General features: G+C 53.5%; 5 protein-coding genes across 5 annotated transcripts; 1 reads left to right on the plus strand and 4 right to left on the minus strand.

Annotated features, from left to right (window-relative positions):
- Positions 1–278: 278 nt before the first annotated feature.
- PG998_010945 (HET-domain-containing protein) lies at positions 279–2,017 on the minus strand (the record flags this gene model as incomplete). The annotated part of the gene is made up of 2 exons (XM_066877761.1): positions 279–292; positions 358–2,017. 2 exons carry the CDS (start codon positions 2,015–2,017, stop codon positions 279–281), a joined length of 1,674 nt encoding a protein of 557 aa, XP_066726815.1.
- A 4,063-nt stretch (positions 2,018–6,080) lies between these two features.
- On the plus strand, positions 6,081–7,570 carry PG998_010946 (uncharacterized protein; the record flags this gene model as incomplete). The annotated part of the gene is given in 4 exon segments (XM_066877762.1): positions 6,081–6,302; positions 6,357–6,880; positions 6,941–7,235; positions 7,247–7,570. 4 exon segments carry the CDS (start codon positions 6,081–6,083, stop codon positions 7,568–7,570), a joined length of 1,365 nt encoding a protein of 454 aa, XP_066726816.1.
- Positions 7,571–8,393: 823 nt separating this feature from the next.
- On the minus strand, positions 8,394–9,552 carry PG998_010947 (Pex13 protein; the record flags this gene model as incomplete). The annotated part of the gene is made up of 4 exons (XM_066877763.1): positions 8,394–8,983; positions 9,047–9,098; positions 9,160–9,297; positions 9,373–9,552. The coding sequence occupies 4 exons, from the start codon at positions 9,550–9,552 to the stop codon at positions 8,394–8,396; spliced, it is 960 nt and encodes a 319-aa protein (XP_066726817.1).
- Positions 9,553–10,937: 1,385 nt separating this feature from the next.
- PG998_010948 (uncharacterized protein) lies at positions 10,938–12,228 on the minus strand (the record flags this gene model as incomplete). The annotated part of the gene is made up of 2 exons (XM_066877764.1): positions 10,938–11,662; positions 11,715–12,228. The coding sequence occupies 2 exons, from the start codon at positions 12,226–12,228 to the stop codon at positions 10,938–10,940; spliced, it is 1,239 nt and encodes a 412-aa protein (XP_066726818.1).
- Positions 12,229–13,169: 941 nt separating this feature from the next.
- Positions 13,170–14,896, minus strand: PG998_010949 (purine-cytosine permease; the record flags this gene model as incomplete). The annotated part of the gene is made up of 3 exons (XM_066877765.1): positions 13,170–14,266; positions 14,351–14,567; positions 14,639–14,896. 3 exons carry the CDS (start codon positions 14,894–14,896, stop codon positions 13,170–13,172), a joined length of 1,572 nt encoding a protein of 523 aa, XP_066726819.1.
- Positions 14,897–19,970: the final 5,074 nt, after the last annotated feature.

Genomic DNA, 19,970 nt, shown 5'->3' on the forward strand with positions numbered 1-19,970 from the left:
CTTGTACTACCAACCATCACATTGCTAATTATTGCAGGATTGAGGAGAAAGTAGAGGACAGTGGATAAATTAGGGGCGTCAATAGTGGCTGGGAGTTTTGTAATCGCAAGAGGTGTCCACGATATTCTATCTCGGTGGTAGTAATGATAAAGTAGTCATTTGTTATCCGCTAATAGAAAGCCATCAATTTTCCGCTGCTACGCGTTTTCAGGTGGAAATCCCCGGGATGAACACCTGCTAGTTCATAGAGCGGAACTTCGCCGTGTTCCATACTTATCCTATTCAGGGTCCCCTTTAAGGGGCGCCGAAAGCCGTATATCACATCCCCACATGTCGATATGAGTCCATACCCCTTACTTGAGGAACTCTTAAATGCTATCAAAGAGTCGCCAAGGGCCACAGTAGCTGGGGCCAGAACGGTATAGTAATTCGGTGGCGATATCTCAGCATCTAAGCTACCGCGACTCGCTACTAAAACCAGGCGAGTGGGCAAGTCTTGGACTCTCGCCAGCCGCAAGGGGGTGGCCTTCACATAATGAAGTCTCGCGTTATCCGACTCGGGCCACTCGGGGACTTCGAGGGGGTCTGCTATGGTCTTGACGGTGTTCTTAACGGGTTCAATAAAATTGGCCCATCTTACACCATCACTTTCCTCGGGAGATATTTCATCACCGCAGAAATCGGGGTAGTGTGAGGTGTCGCATGGGAATATGTCCGTCACCCGCTCGACTACGCCGAAGACTTCCAGTTCTTCGACCAGGAGAATGGCTTCTTCACTTAGTAATTCGGCCGATGACGTGATAGAAGGCCCAGCCAGCGTTTCCTTCGTCGTCTCTTGGGAGGCAGTGGCGGGGGGTGTGGTCTGGACCTCCCAGTCTGGGACCCATGACGGGAGACCAAGTATACTGCGTTCCTCATTCGCCGCCGTCGATGACGACCAAGTAGTAGCAGAGCATGCCAGGAAGGAGAAGAGGCCTAGCCGCTCAAGCATATAGCGGGCCGCCGCGATATACACCTTTCGAGCCGTCTTGGCGTAGTCCGGCGCCAGGAATGCCCTGTACGTCCGACAGTCGGAGGCGAGCCCCATGAGGGAGAAGAACAGGTCGCGCGGGTCTGTCACATGGCTTCCCCTCCGCGCGATAACGAGGCTGCACAGATCCTCGTTCCCGCGCAGACCCCGACGGCGTGCTTCGTTGAGGGCGTGTAGAAGGCGGGTGGGACCGGTCTCTGAGAGAAAGGGCTCGACAACGTCCATGACCTCGTCCCAGCCCAAGCGGCGCTCGCCGCACTGGATGCGCGGGTCTTTGGATAGAACGAGCTCCTGGAAGACCCAGCCACGACCTAACCACGGATAGGAGCAGAGGCCATCTTCCACGGCGCGACGGAAAATATTCGCCGCTTCGTCCTCTTGTGTTATGACATCCTCATCGGCCTCATCATCTTCATCATCGCCAGTACCCTTCTCCTCCTCCTCGTCGTTGTGGTTGTCCCATAACCCCATCCTCTCATCTTTTCTCCTCACCGCAGCGTCGAAGATCAGGGACACACCCTGATTTAGGGGACCCAGGTAGATGATGGTGCTGGAGGCATGCCCGTAGATCCCGCGCATGAGCTCCACCTGCCGGCTGCGCTCAGCAGCATCGGCCTGGTTGATGCAGACGGCGTCCACCCAGACAGTCATGACCTCGGAAGTGTGCCGGATGTCCTTGAGCGCCGCGTTCAAGTTCGCCGTGATGGTCAGCTTCGCCGAGCCGCCAGCCAGCGTGACGGTGTGCGCTTCTGCGCCTGCGTCCTCCGACGGGGCAGTAGGAACACTTCCCCACACGTAGGACAGCGCCGTATAGCGGTTGATGAGGTCCGCCTCACAGGCGCTCAGCGTCGTGACGATGAGCGAGCCCATCAGCGGGATCGCTCGCATGGGGCCCGGGTAGAGCTCCAGCAGCCGGATTGCGTCGGGCTCCAGGAGGTCTGTGTAGATGGCATCACAATGATCAACGGGATCTAAGGAGGTCTCCATGATGACCCTGCGAACTCTCACACACGCAGCGCGGATGGATGGTTTGGAGTGGATAATGCTGGAATGAAGGAGTGGGAAAAAAAAATAAAAGAATCTATTATTATCGTTTCTTACCTAGTGATGTCCCTCTTCCTTACTGCGCCAGGATGTTTCGATGAAGGACGAAATCCCCCCGAGAGGCTGAGCAATCACGTTAGCGCCATGCAGTCATACATGTGTCGTCAGCCTCAGCCAGGTCCCAATCATTGGCCAAGATAGTCCATGCTATAGCTAGTCTGCCGAGGTAAGATCGTACTTGTTTCCTATTTTGGTAATCTTTGAAAGTGCCTATTTCCCATTTCACCAGATGTTGCGCCGAAGTGTTTATGGAAGCGTATTCTTGATGATCCAGCAAGACTATGAATCTGCTCATTATACTCCATATCTATCCATAGTTCTTCGAGCTATCGTGGACACCGGAGTGACCAGCTCCGAACTATTGAGTAGCGACGGAATAGTTGGGGGTAGATGGATGGCAACACTTGGTAGAAGCCGCAGACCTCGATGCGTCGGAGTTATGGAGTGTGGCTTGTAATATAACATGTAAAAGCAGGTATTCACATCGCTGGCTACACAGAGGAGTGTCAAAGGGACGAAAAGGGGAACAAATAAAAAACAACAGAGAATATAAAGTTAAAACTAAGAAGAATCGAATAAGGGGCCGCAGAGTCGAACCATATTGCCTTTAAGTATACCATATGAATAAGACTATTACCATTAGGCTATACCGACCCGGTCAATGGATGGATAGCTTGTTTTGATTTGAGGAGGAAGCAAAGACGAGAGATCGTTATTTTAGCTTTTGGTGTTCCTGGGAGAGTGAGCATTCCAAACTTTGGCGATGTCCTGGTTCGATCCGTTGATGGGCCCCCTTGGAGTCAGTCACCTATTTGATCGAGGTCAGCTTCGAAACTAGCACTGCGTTGAGCACCTTGAAGTCTCAAATCACCAGGGTGAACGGAAACTGCCCAATAACGCAGCTTGGTCTTTGGCTGCGAGTAGGTCTGGGCCGTTCAAAAGTTTTCTGCGACACCAGAGCCTTGCAGCCGCACATATTACCGAGATGTACAATACCAGTCATCTGCAAGGAGGAAACCCCGTTCCGCCAACGCCAATGGAATGCCACCCGATAGTCAACCGAAGAGCAACGACAAAGAAGGCAAGGTATTCGAAACCTCCATTTTCCCTCTGGCGACTATGTCGATACTACCAAAGCGGACACCCTCAAGAATGCTTGGATAATCAACATAGTGGGATGGCTACTCGCTCGCCTGCGGATGCCGGAAACAGCTTGTCTCTGCTTGCCCCAGGACCGAATTTAGCGGTAGACCAGCGAGTAATAACCCGGACTTGACGAAGTGCTATCCTGTGCCCACATCCTCGAGAACATGTCTTCGTGTCGACATAACTCAAGATATATTACATCAGAGTCGCCGGCGCTTCACGGGCGCCACAAGGCCAAAGACTAGATGGCATCCGTTGGAGAGCGGATGAAAGCAAAGTCTAATTCTGAAGGGGCTTGAAGCACACAGGCACCTGGCACGTTTCGATGCCCGCTCGCTGGGTAACTGAGTGGGGGACCAAGAACACACCGGGCGAAGTATAATGGCGCACGTCCAAAGAAGGGTCCGAGACAATCGGTAGACGACTCGAGCACGTACGTCGTGGGGGCCAGTCGGTGGTCGGGAGGCACATCGGGTAGCTGCAGTAACGGCCCTCGGCCAGCATTCCTGGGCCGTGGGGAATGCAGCGCAATCAAATGCCGAAATGACTGTACATAATTTGACTATGCATGTACATACACGCACACACGCAACGCGCTTGGTGCTTGGGCATCTCACGAACACGCGGCAACAGGCTTTCAGACCTTCAGACCCTCAGGCCTGCATGCGACGCACAGTCACGGCAAGCGGAAAGTCCGCCGTTGGGTAGCCGGGCCCCCGAAACGAATCATGTCCACTGAATTGGTAGACTGGGCAGACTCTATTCTGATACCGTACCTGGGCATGCAGCATTGCGTGTTAGTGGCACCAGGAAACTTGATTTCCATCGCCTTGCTGCTTGTTTGCCATCTCTCGTTGTGTGAAATTGTAGGGACAGAGATCGTCGCTGCAGGTTGCTGCAAGTCCCGGCACGTTTCCACGCAATCCGTGTGCCGCAGGCGTCCGCAGTGGGAAAGGCCGCGGCATTTAAGAACAGACTTGTTGTACATCAAACAACTCATCGACTTGCGGTGGTGACGTGGGCAAAAACCGGTGGGTATCCTATGCATGCATGTGTGTGTGTGGAAGATTCTTTTCTTCTTTTTCGATCAGATTTTTATCGTTCGCTGGGGAGTCGAACGCCACTCATGAGTCAGTCCGGATACCCTCCCACCATCTTCTGCCCTCCCACCTCCCTCCCCATCGGCACGATACACATGTCTGCATGCATTGCTCCAACCGCCCTAGTGGTATATTTAGGATACAGCTGGATGCTCAGGTAATCGGCCTAGGTAGCTAGGCAGGACGCCGGCGCAGCTCAATTAAAATGTCAGACGAGCGGGACCCCACAGATGTGTGATGGCTGATCCAGATAGGTTAGCTGGTGCAGGAGCATGAAAACCAAAATGGCGACATTGGAGATTGGATGTGACCCCTAAATAACGTGTACATCTACATCTCTGTATGTATTATGTATCTGTATTTCCCATGCAATTCACCACGTTCTGGGCGTCGTTGGCTGGCTCCCTTGGCGGAATGCAAGCCATCCCTCGGCCACCTTGGCATGGTTGATGGTGGCTCTCGAATCTCTCGAATCTCCTCTTTCTGTGTGCTTGCCCCGAAAGTCCCATTAGATGCACGATGCGCAAAATCACACCCGGATCTGCCAGCTGTTTGCGTGCGTTTCCACCATGTTTGTTCTCCAGTTTGTTCTCCAGTTCCAACTTTGTGGGAGGCAGTGCTGATCGGGCCTGGAGACGCCCATTGGAGACGGCCATCGTATCAAAAGCTTGGCCCCTCCAAATCGGACAATATTTCCATGTTCATCTGTTCTCTTCGTGCGCGGTACCTTGCATTGGATGGAATTGCATGCAGCCAACCGCCAAACCGCCAGCCAACCAGCCGCCACCACGGATGCCACATGGTGTGCAGCCAGCGCCGAAGGGAGGGTTTGCCTATCAGCCAGATCTTTTTCGAGCGTCCTCCAGGGCCGATCCCACCTGAAGAAGCGTCTTCTGGTGCCTTTTCTAAAAACTGGGTAGATAACACCCCATTGGCGGTGGCACGCCAGCAACCCCCGGTCATCGTGATTTAAGATGGCGCCGTTTTCTCGACCGGATCCCAGCGCCCGGGGCTAACACGTCCGTAGATCCCCCTTGATTAATTCCAGGGCAAAGTGACTTGGCTCACACACCCGGATTGGCCCTGACACACATGTCTCTGCTGTTCTGCCGACGCAGGTACCTGCTGCCCGCCAAGCACCCGCCAGAGGACTGCAGGCCAATGGCACGCGCTTCCATGAGTCCTGGAATGGGGGAGGGAAGCAGGGGAGGCTGTGGAGGGGGTGTCGACAACAGTCGTCAGGTATCGCAAGCCATGCCATACCCACTTGGGGTCCATGGCTGGTCCAGTCCCTTGAGTCTCTCCAGGCTTTAATCTCGTTATCCCTCCTGAAATATCGTCTATATCTGACTCCCCTCCCTTCCCTTCTTTCCCCAGTCTGTGGATTCGTCTCGCACCCTAAGCACCTCTGTTCGACTTTCTTTGAAGAAAGCGGCAAGCTCGTCCACTCATTGTTCGGTGATATCTCACCTAGTCGCTCATTACTATTTCCGCCGTCCCAATTCAACTGCTTCATTGTTTGTTGCAGCTACCCGCCTGAATTGCCACTTCCACTTCGCCTACTACTATTGCTTGTCGACCCAATCGTCGGAATTAAAAACCCCGGCCTCGCTTACGTTCAAAACACTTTGTTTGTTTGAAGGGATTTTCTTGGAGAACGCAAACAGACGTTGGAACATTGCAACTAGTTTCTATTCAAGATGAAGTATTCCATGGTCTTCGCCGCTGCTGCGGCTACCGTGGCTCAGGCCGACTGTACCAACGAGAACGGCAACTTCTTCTGCAAGGCCGTCAAGGCTCTCCAGTATGAAGGCATCGACCTTGGCGGCAACTACAAGGCTGTCACCTCCATGACCGCCGATGGAAAGTGCGACTTCTCGGACGTCGCCTTTTCGGGTTCTATCGCCCCTTTCGATGAAGACGTAAGCAAACACAATCCATCTCACCGAAGCACACGATGCTGATTCTGTCCATAGCTTTCCATCCACATCCGTGGACCTGCCACGGTTGAGAAGATGGCCGTTTACACTCCCAAGACCAACTCCAAGAGAGACGCTGCCCCTGTGCCTCACACCAAGCGCCACGGCCACCAGCACCTCCACAAGAAGTTCCACGAGCACCAGCACGAGGAGCGCGCAGTTGGTGACAAGGTCGACGCCGTCATTAACGGCCAAGCAGTGTCTTGGACAAACACTTGGGATGGAAAGAGTGGCGACAACAAGCCCGCTGCGGCCGCTTCCCCACCGGCTGCCCCTGCCGTCAACGCCGCGTCAACCTACGTCAAGTCGGAAAACCCAGCCTCCAAGGTGGATGTCCCGAAGGTGGACTCGAAGCTGGCATCCTCCAAGATTGCCGCCCCCAAGAAGGCCGACACCTCCAGCGTCGCCACTGGCGACTACGCACGCGTGGGATACTACGATGCCACGTCCAACCAGGCAACTGGTCTTACCTTCACCGGTAACTACGGTGGCTCCGGATCCGGCTCTGGCGTGTGGGATACGTAAGAAACCCCCCCTTTACACATGTCGCTTTAATGTCGTCTAATCCAATTTCTTTGCAGGACCTGGGGCAACTCCCTGTCGTACCTTAACGAGGATGCCACTGGCGGTGCGCCGTCTCCTACCGTCCTCAAGGGTGGAAAGATTCCTGACGGCAGTGAGATTGCCATCTTCTCCGACAAGGCTTGCACGGACAGCGGCGCTTCGTGCGGTTTCTACCGCCCCGGAACCGTTGCTTATGAGGGCTTCAAGGGCGCCGACAAGGTCTTCACCTTCAAGGTCACCATGCCCAAGACTGGCGCAACCGGCTTCAACAAGGACATGCCTGCCATCTGGCTCCTGAACGGCAAGATCCCCGTACCGGCCAGTACCACGACTGCTCTTGCTGGAAGTCGGGCTGCGGCGAGTTCGATCTCATCGAGACTCTCGCTTCCGGCGACAGCAAGTGCAAGTCCACCTTCCACTACACCAACTCCATCGGTAACTCGGACTACCTCCAGCGCCCCGAGCTCGGATTCGTCAACTACGCCGTCATCTTCTCCAAGGCCCATGCCAGCGCCTCCATCAAGATTCTGGACGACGACTTCGACCACTCCGCCGGCCTCACCGCTGACCAGGTCGAGAAGATGATCGTTGACGACGCCAAGACGCCCGGCGGTGTCAGCAAGATGGCCATCCCCGCCAACGTCTAAGGCGGGCCCATGGCCTAGCAGGTGGCTTTGAGATCGAGCGGAGCGCGTTGGGTTTAGGGAGGCGCAAGAAGCCTCATTTTTCAGAGGGGTGTTCTTTTGTTTTATTTCTCTGATCATATTCAGACTTCTTGCTTATTCTTGGATATCTTGCCTATCCCCTCAAGATACCCCTTTACATTTTATACGTACGAGCGAATACATGTGATTTCCCCGAGACATTTCGTTGGTATTGGCAGCTTTGGTCTCCTCCGTACGTGTGAATGCAATGTCATCCATGTACCCGTATGTGTATGTGTTGCTGGCAAGCCTTTCTTGGGCGTAGCCAGTTTGGTGACGCCTGTTTCTTTCTTGGTATGCTTTACATTGGGAGCCTGCCGCTTGCTTCCCCGCAACCAGGGGTTAGGCAAAATACCGTGGTCTAGGGATCAGTGTCTGGCAACAAGGCCTCCATGTTTGACATTTCCACGTACATATAATACCTACATATTACATATTGAGTTGTTCTCTTCTCCATGTCTCGTTCCATCGGCCTTGTCATCTTCAATGTGTCGCCCTCTTGTTCAACACTTCAGGCGGCAGTGTTAATTGCAAGGAGCTACAGTCGGCCGATATTTAACATGCATAGATTATACTTGCTTTATCACCTTAACTCCTCCTGGAGCCAATGGTGACCCAGGTGATTTCACAAATGAAGCCTGATCTGTAAAATCTCGTCATTTTTCATGAATCATGTAACTATCACTAACAACTGTGGGGGTTTGACTCCCGTCTTCCGCATCATCAAACCCCCATTGACCCATGTCTCCTTTTGAGGGACTCTACTTTACTTCAACTCCGCAAACGCGGGAGCCGTCTGAGCGTACTCCTTCCACGTCGTCAAGGGGTCCTCGACGAACCCGTGCGTCCAGTCGAGCGAGTCGCCGCCGTAGTAGCCGAAGTCGCTCATGAGGCGCATGTTCTCGTACAGCTCCTCGGCGCCGAAGTCGGGCATGCCGGCCCCCTTCAGCGCCGCGAAGAAGGCGTCCTTGGGCACCTCGAAGTACCCCGCAGAGCTCGCGGCCGCGGGGAACAGCTCCTGGAAGCCGGCGACGATCTCGTCGGCCGTCATGTACGCCGTCGCGGCGAGGAACCGCTTGCCCAGCACCGCGTCCCGGTTCAGCACCATGGCTTTGACGTACTTGCCCGTGTCGGCCGGGTGGTACATGGGGATCTGGGTCTTGCCCGGGAAGGGCAGGCCCAGCGTCCAGGTGTTGCCGTCGCCGCCGGGAGACTTGCGGAAGTTGGCGCCGGGCAGGTTGCTCATGTAGAAGCCTGGCATGAAGAAGGCGGCGGGAATCCCGAGCTCTCGGATGTACTCCTCGACCGTCGCCTTGCTGTCGAAGTGGTAGACATGAGGAAGTGCTCCCTTCGACACTACGGACATCATGTTAGCTCTCTTGCTTTCCAATATAAGTTAGGGCGTATGTAGAAGCTTACGCTTGTTGACATTGTATAGAGAACTCCAGATGAGAAGTTTCACGTCTGCCTCCTAGAGCACAATCGGGATTAGCCAAGCCACTCGCTTCAGAGGCAACATCCAGATCACATACCTTAGCGGCGTCAGCGAGGTTCTTGCCCTGCTGGATCTCGAGCTTGTCGTCCATCTTCTCCCAGTAGTTCGTGACGGCGAAGACCGCGTACGATCCTTTCAACGCCTTCACGATAGAAGCCTTATCATCCAGATCGGCCTAGACACGCAATAAGACGTCGGTCAGTACATGATGATGCTGGTGCCCGTAGTGCTCCGACGCAGAAGTACTCACCGAAACGACGTCAACCCCCTGGGCAGCCAATTTCTTGGACGAATCCTTGGAGACATCGCGAGTGACGCCGCGGACAGACCACTCGTTCTTCAGCTTGGCGTCGTGGAGGAAGGTCTGGACGACGGATCCGCCCTGGTTACCGGTGGCACCAAATACAGTGATGAGCTTCTTGTTGGCCATTTCTCTGGTGGAGTCGTTGGATCTACTAGGTCTAATGAGATGATGGTGTCTCGATATCGAAACTAGTGATGCGAGAAGAGTATACTAGCTTTGTATGCAAGTAGGGTGAGGTGGATGGTGCTGGTTTGATTGTGGTCTGGATTGCTTGGTGTCCTGGACCGAGAGACTCTGGCGATGTTTATATATGCACATCGACGCACCCAAGGACGGCATCGCGAGAGCTATCGCCATTTCCCAGGGAGGCAATTGTGTTTTGATTCCATCAGCATCTTGCTAAGACTATTCTAACCATCATGCATGGCTGACTGACGACCTGCCTGTTCGACGCGATGCTCGTTACAAACCCAAATGCCGGTATGCGCAGGTTGCAGCGCAGCATCTCAGCATCATGGCGGCGTCCCCAGAAGGCCTTCGCCCTGATGTGACTAATGGAGTCCGGACGGGTTGCTAAAAGCGAAGACCGCGAGATTCGGCGCTACGACAAAGGGCGATTATTCAGCCGTCGCGGCCTAGCGACTGATTATCAATTCATTATTGACCCTGACCTGAACGCCAAGTGCCAAGGCTGCGCCCAGTGCATGTGGCTGGCGCATCAGCTCCAGACGGACATACACAGGTCTAGTCAGCATTACACCATGCTGATCAAAGGGATTGCGGGGAATGGGCCAGAACAGTCTTCCCTCCTTAGGACATCTAGCTGCCCGTAAACCCAGACTCTATACTGAGGGGTCTCATGCGGGGAGGGTGTTGGACAAGCCAATATACTGCATCAGTATGCCGGCCATAGTCGTCGCAAAATATGTGACGTCGAATGAACATCCATTTCGTACACCGCTTCTAACGCTATAACCTCTCTGTACATAGACGGCCGACTAACATAATACGTCGGCCATTGCTTCGAGAAGCCACCAGTTTCTAGTGACTATTACTTCATCGTTTTGTCTCGACTTTGCCGTCCTGCAAAATGCCCTACCGCAACTTGTGAAATCCCAATCGCCCTCGTAAACACGTGCTAAAGAACAAAGAAAGGAAACCTCAACGCTGAATGCAATAGTGAACCTGGAAGACACAATGTCCGTCGTCCTGTTTCGTGTAGCGATCAAGTTGCTAACTTGAGGACCTTGCAGGCGCGTCATGTGTTGAAGGTTGATCATCTGCCTCTGGTAAATCAAGGCAGCATACAGGAGAGTGTTCACCAGTCCATAAAGTTGTGATAAACTACAACCAGTGCTCCAGATCATCCGAAGCATCAAAACTGCCAAACTTTATGCGCCGTACCCTGTGAAACCTGTCTTTAAAAGAAAGGGGTTGGGCTGTCTTCGAGATCCTCTCAGCTTGTCGTGACCTTTCGGTGGAACTACCGTAATCGAACCATTGTCATCTCTCTATGAATAGAATTGCGACTTCTGGAAGCTCTCGAGTGAAACGTCACTCGGCTTGCCATCGGCTGTTAGAGGCATCGGTGCAGTAGCGCTGGTCAGGGAGTTGGTGCGAGTGGTTGCAGGCTCGCTTGCGGCTGCCTTGATGGCTGCCAGAGGCTGGCCAGGACGCCTGGCAATCTCAAGGAAGGTGGAAGGTAGCCAGCCAACGCGGCTGTCTCTAGCGCGGCACTTCCACCACTCACTCGGGGCACCTGTTTGGGGGTCGTTCTTCGATAGCACAGCTACGAAATCGCCTTTCTTGACCGACAGGTCGGTGCCTTGCGCTCCAGTCTGGGGAGCAAAGTCGTAGAGGACACGGCAAAATTCGAGTTGGCTTGTTGCATCACTAGAAGACGCAGCTTCCAAGCGCTTTCGTTGTTCCTCTTGAGAAGTAGCGAATGATCGAATCACTCTGCTCATAACATAGGGGAGACCAAAGGCGGCAAGCAGGAAGAAAACGAGAGGCTTCCGGCTGGGCTTTGGTTGTCCAGGGGCGCCACCCGGAGGAGCTTGTCGGCCCTCAAATCTCGCAAAGGCAGCGGGCGTGAGCGCAGTGGCATCTGCAGGTGGTGGCCGGCCAGTGATTTTCGCAATGAGCGTCTTGATCCACCTTATCAAAGTAAATATGCCCATGACCGAGCCCAAAGTGTCACGGAGGTTGCCGAACTGCTCGGCTACCGATACCATTGCTATGCCGGTGTTAGCGGATACTCCCAAATCTGCGTCAACCTCATCACGTACCGAAGAAACTCGAATGTGTCGCCATATATGTGCTTTCCAGCATCTGTGCGAAACCGCCAAAGGCACCAACAACACCTTCAAGCATCTGGAATGTCGCCATAGTGCTGTTGTTGAAGCTATTCGTGAGGCTGTTGGCGTTCGGGTCGTTCGGGTTCATACCGCCGCCGTACATGCCGCCGTACATGCCTCCCATGCCTCCCATGCCCATACCGCCCATGCCGCCCATCCCCCCGTAGCCCCCGTAGCCCCCGTAGCCGCCCATGCCACCGCCGTACATACTCGAGCCGTAACCGCCCATACCACCAAGCCTATTGTAGGGCGACGAGTATGCCGAGTTATATGGAGAAGAACCTAGGCGACTGTACGCAGAAGCGTTTTGGTTGACGGACGAGGCGAGAGAGTCTGGACGCGGTGGTATCGCAGGAGACGAATCTGTTGCTGTGGATGGTGCGGATAAGGAGGTCGGGGGCGTAGGCATAGATATTCCGGATGTGGTAGAAGATGGAGATGCCATTGTTGCTATTTGCCATCAGCGCGATGTTCACAGCCAACATATGACACATGGGTCGATGCCAGGTACGCGACCTGGTCATATGCAACCAAGCGACTGGGGGTGGGCAAACCTACCGGCAGAACCGCCTCGCTCCCACGGCTTGGGGGGCGAGGCCATGGTGAGCACTTCAAAGTATGAGGCCGGTGCGATCCAGGCAAATGGGGACGACCAAGGTCTACTCCGTAACGGGGGTGTTTATCTGCTGGTCCCTTCGTCGCAAAGCGACTTCGCGTATTCGTGCCTGACGACAAACAGATTCGGCCGAGAACCCGAAGTTGGAATGCAGAGGCAAGAAGCGCGAAACAAAATCGCCTATACGGAAAGACCGACTAGGTCCAGTGATTAGATATTTGTTGTGGTTGTCGAGGCCGGAATCCAGCTGTGGGTCGGAGGTTGGTTGACCAAAGACGACGTTGAAAGGCAGCAACGACTACCCCGTGCGTCAAAAAGGTATAAGGGGATTAAACAGACTTGAGAAACATATAGAATAAAGAAAATAGAACAAACGGTTGTGGCATGCACAGTTGGGCCAACGTCGGTGTCGGTATGCTGTAAATCTGAGGGCTGGCGCGGATCAGAAGAAGTTCTGGGGTCAGCGCCCGTCATTGCGGATGGCCAGCGGGCGGCAATTCTGGCGACCGAGTCAATCTCCCTTGTGAAAGTGCCTCGGTACATGAATAAGGCCTCCCATTGGCCGCCACGGCTTGCTGTGGGTCATGTGACTCGATGACCAATCTTCGACCTTCTACTGTCGTTTTCGTATTGATTGATCCCTCGAAATTCTTTGATGAGAGATTGGTATTGAATGTAACAGCCATATACTCTAGGCACTAATCTATAGGGGAAATAGGAACGCAACTTAATCGGGAGATATCCAACAGATAATCCATGCCACACGCATTTTATCTCTTGAAATAACTTCTCTCCAGACTCCTTAACACAGCATACGAAACCGCAGCAAAGCAGAACGCCAGTTCAAACCCTATATCTCCCCCGGTCTCGGCCCCGCAGAGCTTACCGATGGGACCCGTGAACCACACCTGCGCCATGCCCAGCACGGCGCCCACAATACCGCAGCCAAAAGCAGCGATGGCCGCGTAGCCCGGGGGCAGAAGGCCGGGCTCGGTGTAATGCTCCGGTTGGTAGCCGGCGTAGCCACGACGGAAGAGGAAGTGCTCCGGCAGGGAGATGCCCTCGTATATCGCGAGCCAGTAGCCGATGAGGAGCATGAAGTTCTCGAGCCAATTCTCGAAGTGGTCGTAGCCGGGGATCGAGATGGCGACGTACGCGCAGGTGCCCAAGAACGTCCACGCGAACCTCGGCACCCGCTGCGTGCTGCGCGCCAGCACCTGCATCGACAGCGACACCGAGTAGATGTTGGGGCAGTTGTTGGCGATGATGGAGAGAGCCATGACGACGAGGCAGAACTCGCCAAACCGTCCCAATGGGGGCACCAGAACTGCCGCGAGCACGCCGCCGACTTTTGATTCGTTGTAGGCAGCCTGGTAAACCGGGTTCGAGCTGGCCGCGGTCATGACGGCGGCGCCCAGCAGCTCCGTGAAGCAGAGCGGGAAGAAGAGGCCCGCAAAAGTCCACAGGAAAACCTTGGTCGGCTTGGTGGTGGCGGGCTGGTAGACCGTATAGTCGGCCGCGTACGAGGTCCACCCAGTAGCATAGCCATATATGGACGCTGCGAAGGACAGAATGCTGCCAGCTTCGGCTGCACCCGTTGCGAGAGGCAGCTTACTGCTGAACTGGCCGGAGTGAGCGAATATGCCCAGGACGATAAGGAAGATGACGAAGGAAGGGATCCACGACCATCGCTCGTAAAGGTGCACAATCTTGTAACCGAAGGCACAGATGAACAGGGTAGCGAGCGCGATTATCAAAATCCCAGCCCAGCCTGGGAAATCACTATTGATGGCGTGGAAAAGCTGCGCGCCTACGATGACATTGACAGATGACCATCCGATGCAGGCAAGGATGTTGAAACAAGCGACTGTGATTTTCGGTTAGAAAGAATCATCCATGTCTGAGGGTATCGAACTGTGAAGAGCACGCAGCAGGTATAAACACGACTTACTCAGCTTTACGCCGTAAAAGCCAAAGTAGAACCGGGACAGCGCCATCTGACGCAGGCCGAACCGGGGGCCAAAGGTAGAAAAGAAACAGATGGGCAATATCCCAAGCGCGTTGATGAATACGATAGTCAGCGCTGTCTCGACATAGCCAAGACCGAAGACGGGTTGGGACAACGCCCCGATGGCGAACGACGACACAACCATATTGGCTGAGAGCCACTGTCCGGTTCAGATGGTCAGCAATTGGATAACTGAACCAGCAGCAGCCTGGGCATCTGATTTTCACTCACCATGGTCCCGACCTCACTCATACTCTCTTTCGTCCGCTCATCGCTGGGCACGCGCTCTATACCTCGCTGCTCAACCCCGAATCTCCCGGCGATTTTTTGGATTCTGGCGTACAAGGAGTCGCCGGCGGCGAAGTCCTCCTCGGGCACCGCGTTGCCGCTGCCGACATAGCAGGTTTCGGTATCCGTCCCCGTCCCCGTGTCCCTGTCGCCCGTGCTTGACTTCTCGACATCATGGTGGGCTTTTGTGGGGAACACCATGGTGGTGAGAAATTTCTTTGTGTGATGTAGGGTCTTGACCACACGACCTCACGAGGTCTGCCAATGAACAATAACAACAGCCGGGAGTGGAAAATATGTTCGAATGATAATGAGAACCACAGTCGATATGATTGTGCTAAGAACGGAAGGGCCAAATATCGTGAGGCGATTGTTCCTTTGTGAGGGCCGCTTCTCACTGTTCCAGGATTTCAGAACATGAAAACTTGACTCAACAGCAAAAGACCCAAAAGGTATTGCAAGGCGAGGATTGCCTAAATAGATGAGGCTGACCCGGATCGGGAGGCACCGAGAAAGTTGTGAATTGCCAAGCCGGGCTCTTTATAGTTGGCGGGTGCGATAAGAGCGGGTATAGTGGGCATATGTGTAGATCTAGCGAAGACGGCCGAGTATCCCTCACGATTCGATATGCGAGATTGTCGGCTCTGCCATAACCCGCATACGTCGAAGGGGGCCGATCGGCATGGCTTGCGGAGGTCAAGCTCTCCCGAGATGGCCCTGTTCTAGATTACTACCATGGACAGGTCTGAGGACAAGACGCAATTGGTCTGATTAGGCTTTACGGGCAACGATGGCTACATAATGCAATGCGGTAAAAAACCAGAGGCCTGGATGGAGATAAGCAAAGCTGCAGCTTGGAGATATGCATCCCTGTCATGGTGTGGGTTATTATGGATGCACGATGCATCTCTAGGGAAATGCCGGTCTACATCCCCGGCCGGTGCCCTCCTTCCCTTCCCACCCACGCGCCACCAACCTCAATCGGGCAGACAGAGATACGCATGACATGTACAACGCTTGCTTATCGTCGACAAGCCGAACGAGCACCGGGAAGGCAGGAACAAGCAGTCGGACGAACAACGGCACTTCTGGCGGTTAGCTATATCCTCCATTCTCGTTCTCGTCTAGTTTGGATTCGCAAACACAATGAGAGAGCCGCCGTTCCAACAGCACGATCCCGCACTTGACAGGTCCGCTGCACATACATACATACACGGGCGAGGGGAAATGCGTCATGTAAGCCAACGTCGTATCACCACACTAGACGCCGAAGCAACAACGAGGCAATCTCAATAAACTTCTTCTGGTAGGCCTGATGGGATCTCATGTAGCGTGTTACGTCCAGTTCCGGCCAGGCCAACACAGCAGATTGCCCCGTTCGGCATCCCGGCACCCGTCACGATTCCTCTTCTCGAGAAGCGTAGAGCCGAGTCCAGATCACCCTGGCGTTGAGTGGTCAATATGAGACAACAGGAAAAGCAGGTACTGAGGCGGTAATACGTGGGACCAGCACTAGGTAGATCTACGACTGGGAAGGCAGCGTGGGGTTTCAATTATCCCGCCGGTGGCTTGCATGTTGGCAATGATATCGAGAGAATCATACTGACGATCGGCGGCAAAGATAATATGGCGCGCGATTCCTTTCAAGCCAGTCTAGATCGGTCAGCAGCCGGCAGTTCATGCTGGTACTCTCGTGTCCTGTCGAAATTGGCAGTCCGTGGGTACGAAGCTCACCTGACGTCGAGCCATGGAGGTTACGCCGATATGCCGTGTAAAATGTCACGGCAGCCGGAAACGCTGTGTATCAAAGGACACGCGCAATATGGACGGTGGAAGATCCATCGTCGGTTGGACGTGGAAAGTTCGCTTTTTGTTGCCGTGCGTCTCGACGGCCACTCTCCACCATGGAGAGGCAGCTATTTAAGCATACGGTATCATTACTTCGGATGAAAACGCCAAGCCAAAACGCCGCGGCCGCCGCCACCCCTATCCATATATTGTTTGCACTCCGACCATATAGCTCGCGCAGAAGGGTGAAGGACGGCAAAGATGTCGCAGATCTTACCCGTAAGGTTCGGCGAGTTTCTTTCGGGAGTTGCCTGGCGGAATCGGAATACTACCTATCGGGTTGTCTCATAAACTGTCCATGACCACCAACTCTCTCATCTCCCCGGGGGGGCCTGGTGCGCCATCCCCTCCCCCAAGAAAGCCATCCATATCAATCTGAATCCGTGTCACTGGCCGGTTTGACAGGGAACCCCTGGATAGAAGGCTCGAGTTCCTTCTCCTATCCTGACCGCCGCCGTGGCAACAATTGTATGGTGCGAATGACAGCTGTCTCTCCATTCTACCTGACGGATGTTGAACAGTAGTAAAACATACAGGCAGAGTTTGTCATACGTTGCTCCATGCTTCTACCCGTGACCCCTTCTCAAGCTTAAATCCCTTGTTCACCGCAACTGGCCCCCTGAGACATAGTCTTAGATGCAATGGTGGGCATATTCAGGGGCTGCAACACCTGCGCGTCAGCTGAACTCCTCTATTGAGGCGTCCAGGCCATTCTCATGGTGATCTACCAAACAGACAAGTATCCTGGGCTATTATAGATAGATACTTTTTGATGCTACGTCCATGGACTGCTCATAAGTCGGAGATAATACTTTTGAATCTCTAGAATGGTGCTTCATTCATACATCGATACCGCATGTTCACGAAATCGCCTGGAATACTATATTCCAACCCGTATGATCTGTCTTTCGTCTCTTTCAGCAGCACGGCTCTCTTAAAATATTAGGCGAGACGGTTGTATCCCAGGCTACTCTTCAAGCAGGTGAGGCTTATCACACTTGGCAGCAGACGAACCACGATAATCGAAAACAAGTACACCGGGGATGCCGGATTAATCTATACAAGGCTTTCGAAGCTGAGACATGAGATCAAGTCGTACGGAAGACTATACCATTGCGCACGTGAGATGAGTAGAGGGCTCTTATCACGGTGCCGGCAATTCGACAATCACTCCAATGGTACTCTGGGTAAAGACAGCTCATCTCGTCTTGGACAAGGTCGCTCTTTAGAACCACACCGAGTAAATGCACTTGGAATCCAGGAGATCGACCAGAGAGACCGACGCCTTGTGGTCATGTGGATTGCTAGACTAGCATGGCAGTAGTGGCAAGACCTACTCTATATAAGAAAGTTATAGGCTGCCCCTGAACAATGAGGAGCGACGAGCAACACGTCCAATATCACCCATTGGCCAATACAAACGACCGATGCCCTAGAGACAACACAACCTTTATTTGCTGATAGCAGATAGTCGAAAGTAGACCAATTGGTACTTGGCGTCGTTCAGCGGTGCCGAGCTAATATACTTAGCTTTATTTCCATTGTCCCGATATCAAACAGATGTAAACTGGCCAAGGTACAGTCGACTGACATCAGTAGAATGCGGGAGGGCGCGTGGGCTGGTAGGCCAAGACAGAAAGGCTGCTGAGCTGAAGAGATAGAAGAAGCAGCTGAGCCTGTTGAAGCCACAGCGGACTGAGGGTGTCCGGTTATTAGTCAGTGCCCCGACTCCACTGAACTGAATACAAATCACGCCTGGATTGACGAAGCAACCGTCCTACGCAAACCCTCTCAAGCTCAAGTGGTTTCTAGAAGTTCTTCAATTACGACCTTGGCCTAAATAAGCTTATCCGGGTTTACATGACTAATAAGCAAAGGGTAGAAAAAAGAAGGCGGTTTTGCTAGTGTCGAGTGGTGGCTCGAGTGGTGAAGAAGAATACGACCTGTTTTGTTGCTGTTGCTATTTTTGTCCGACCTAGCCAACCGTAAAGCTCGTGTGCAAGATCCCCATCTAGAGGCCACCCCGAGCAGCAACCCGAGGTCATCCGTGTATGATTTCCAGCCTACCTGACCCGGGGCTCGGGCTTTGCGACCGGTGAGCCACGCCGCCACAAGCACCATTTTGTATGCCATTGCGCAATTGGCATGTCCCAGCAGGCTGGTTCGTCATCCGGGCACCTCGCCGTCATCGTCACTGCCACCACCGGACCGGAAACCTTACGAGGGGCACTGGATACCTGCACTGTTTTGGCCATCGCGCCAGTGTCAGACATGGTCTTGTCATCGCATTACTCACGTTTGTATGCATGTATGTATGGCGTCGCCTGCACGCATCGCAAAAGCTACGTACACATTAGTAGCATGCCTCAAGCCTTACTCGAGAAAACCCCCTGGTAGGGATTGGATCGTCTATTCCTATTCGCATTTAGTCCTCGGCCTTGACGGGTCCTTCCCACTCGAGTATGGAGCTTACAGGACACGAAAAATGATAGCCCCGTCGACGCTAAACCTGCCTAGTCATCTACATGTATACGCCTCAGCTCACCTGGGACTGTTGGCGACTCTGGGCTTCATTTATTAGAAGCACGTCTGCTGTTTGGAAGGCTTTCCTTCTTTCGTGGAACAATCTGTTTGCCCAAGGACGTTTCATATATCCCGCTGTCTATTTGCCCGACAACACTCGTTACGTTCACGGAAGTTACCTAATCTAATCAACAAGTACTTATACACCCACTGGTGACCGGTCCTGCTTCCATCGCTACACCACCAAGCCCCGTCAACAAGACCGCATCACATTCGCCTGATACCGTTCACACAAACGCAAACACACCATGCGGTTCAACATCATCCTCTCGGCCGTCACGGCTACTCTCTCACTCGGCGGTTTTGTTCAAGCGTCGCCGATTAGATGCCCCGACGTAAGCCACTTAATTACGCCTAGGGTCGTTTTACAGATAAGAGACTAACACCCAGCTTTCTGTCAATAGTCCATCCGCGATGCCATTCTAAAAGGCGACACTCCTGCTGAGAAATGCTGCAGTTATGGGAAATGCAAGGGAGAGGTGGTCATCATGTCTGGGTGATCTCTGTTACACCAGAAAGGAAAGACCAACCAAAATTCACGACTTTTACGATTCAACTTTCTTGAGTTGCCTTCACCTGGCAGCTCCGGCCCCGAAGCAACACATGGCTCGGGGCGTCTCCAGCATTTTGCAGCATTTGCACACGGCGTTCACCTGGTCTGCATTTCACAGGGACCCGAAAGGCTTCCTTCTCTCATCCAAGACATGACCAAGACATGGGGGCATGAGACGTTCAGCATTTTCGATGTTATCTTTTTGCGCTTGGCGGGGTAGAGATGAAGGAACATGGGTTCGTTTTTTCTGACAGGGGGCCCACTCGATCCATTGTTGAACATGAAGTAACG

Source organism: Apiospora kogelbergensis (assembly GCF_038363985.1).
Source record: "Apiospora kogelbergensis strain CBS 113332 chromosome Unknown utg000007l_segment0_segment0, whole genome shotgun sequence".
NCBI classification, from domain to species: domain Eukaryota; kingdom Fungi; phylum Ascomycota; class Sordariomycetes; order Amphisphaeriales; family Apiosporaceae; genus Apiospora; species Apiospora kogelbergensis.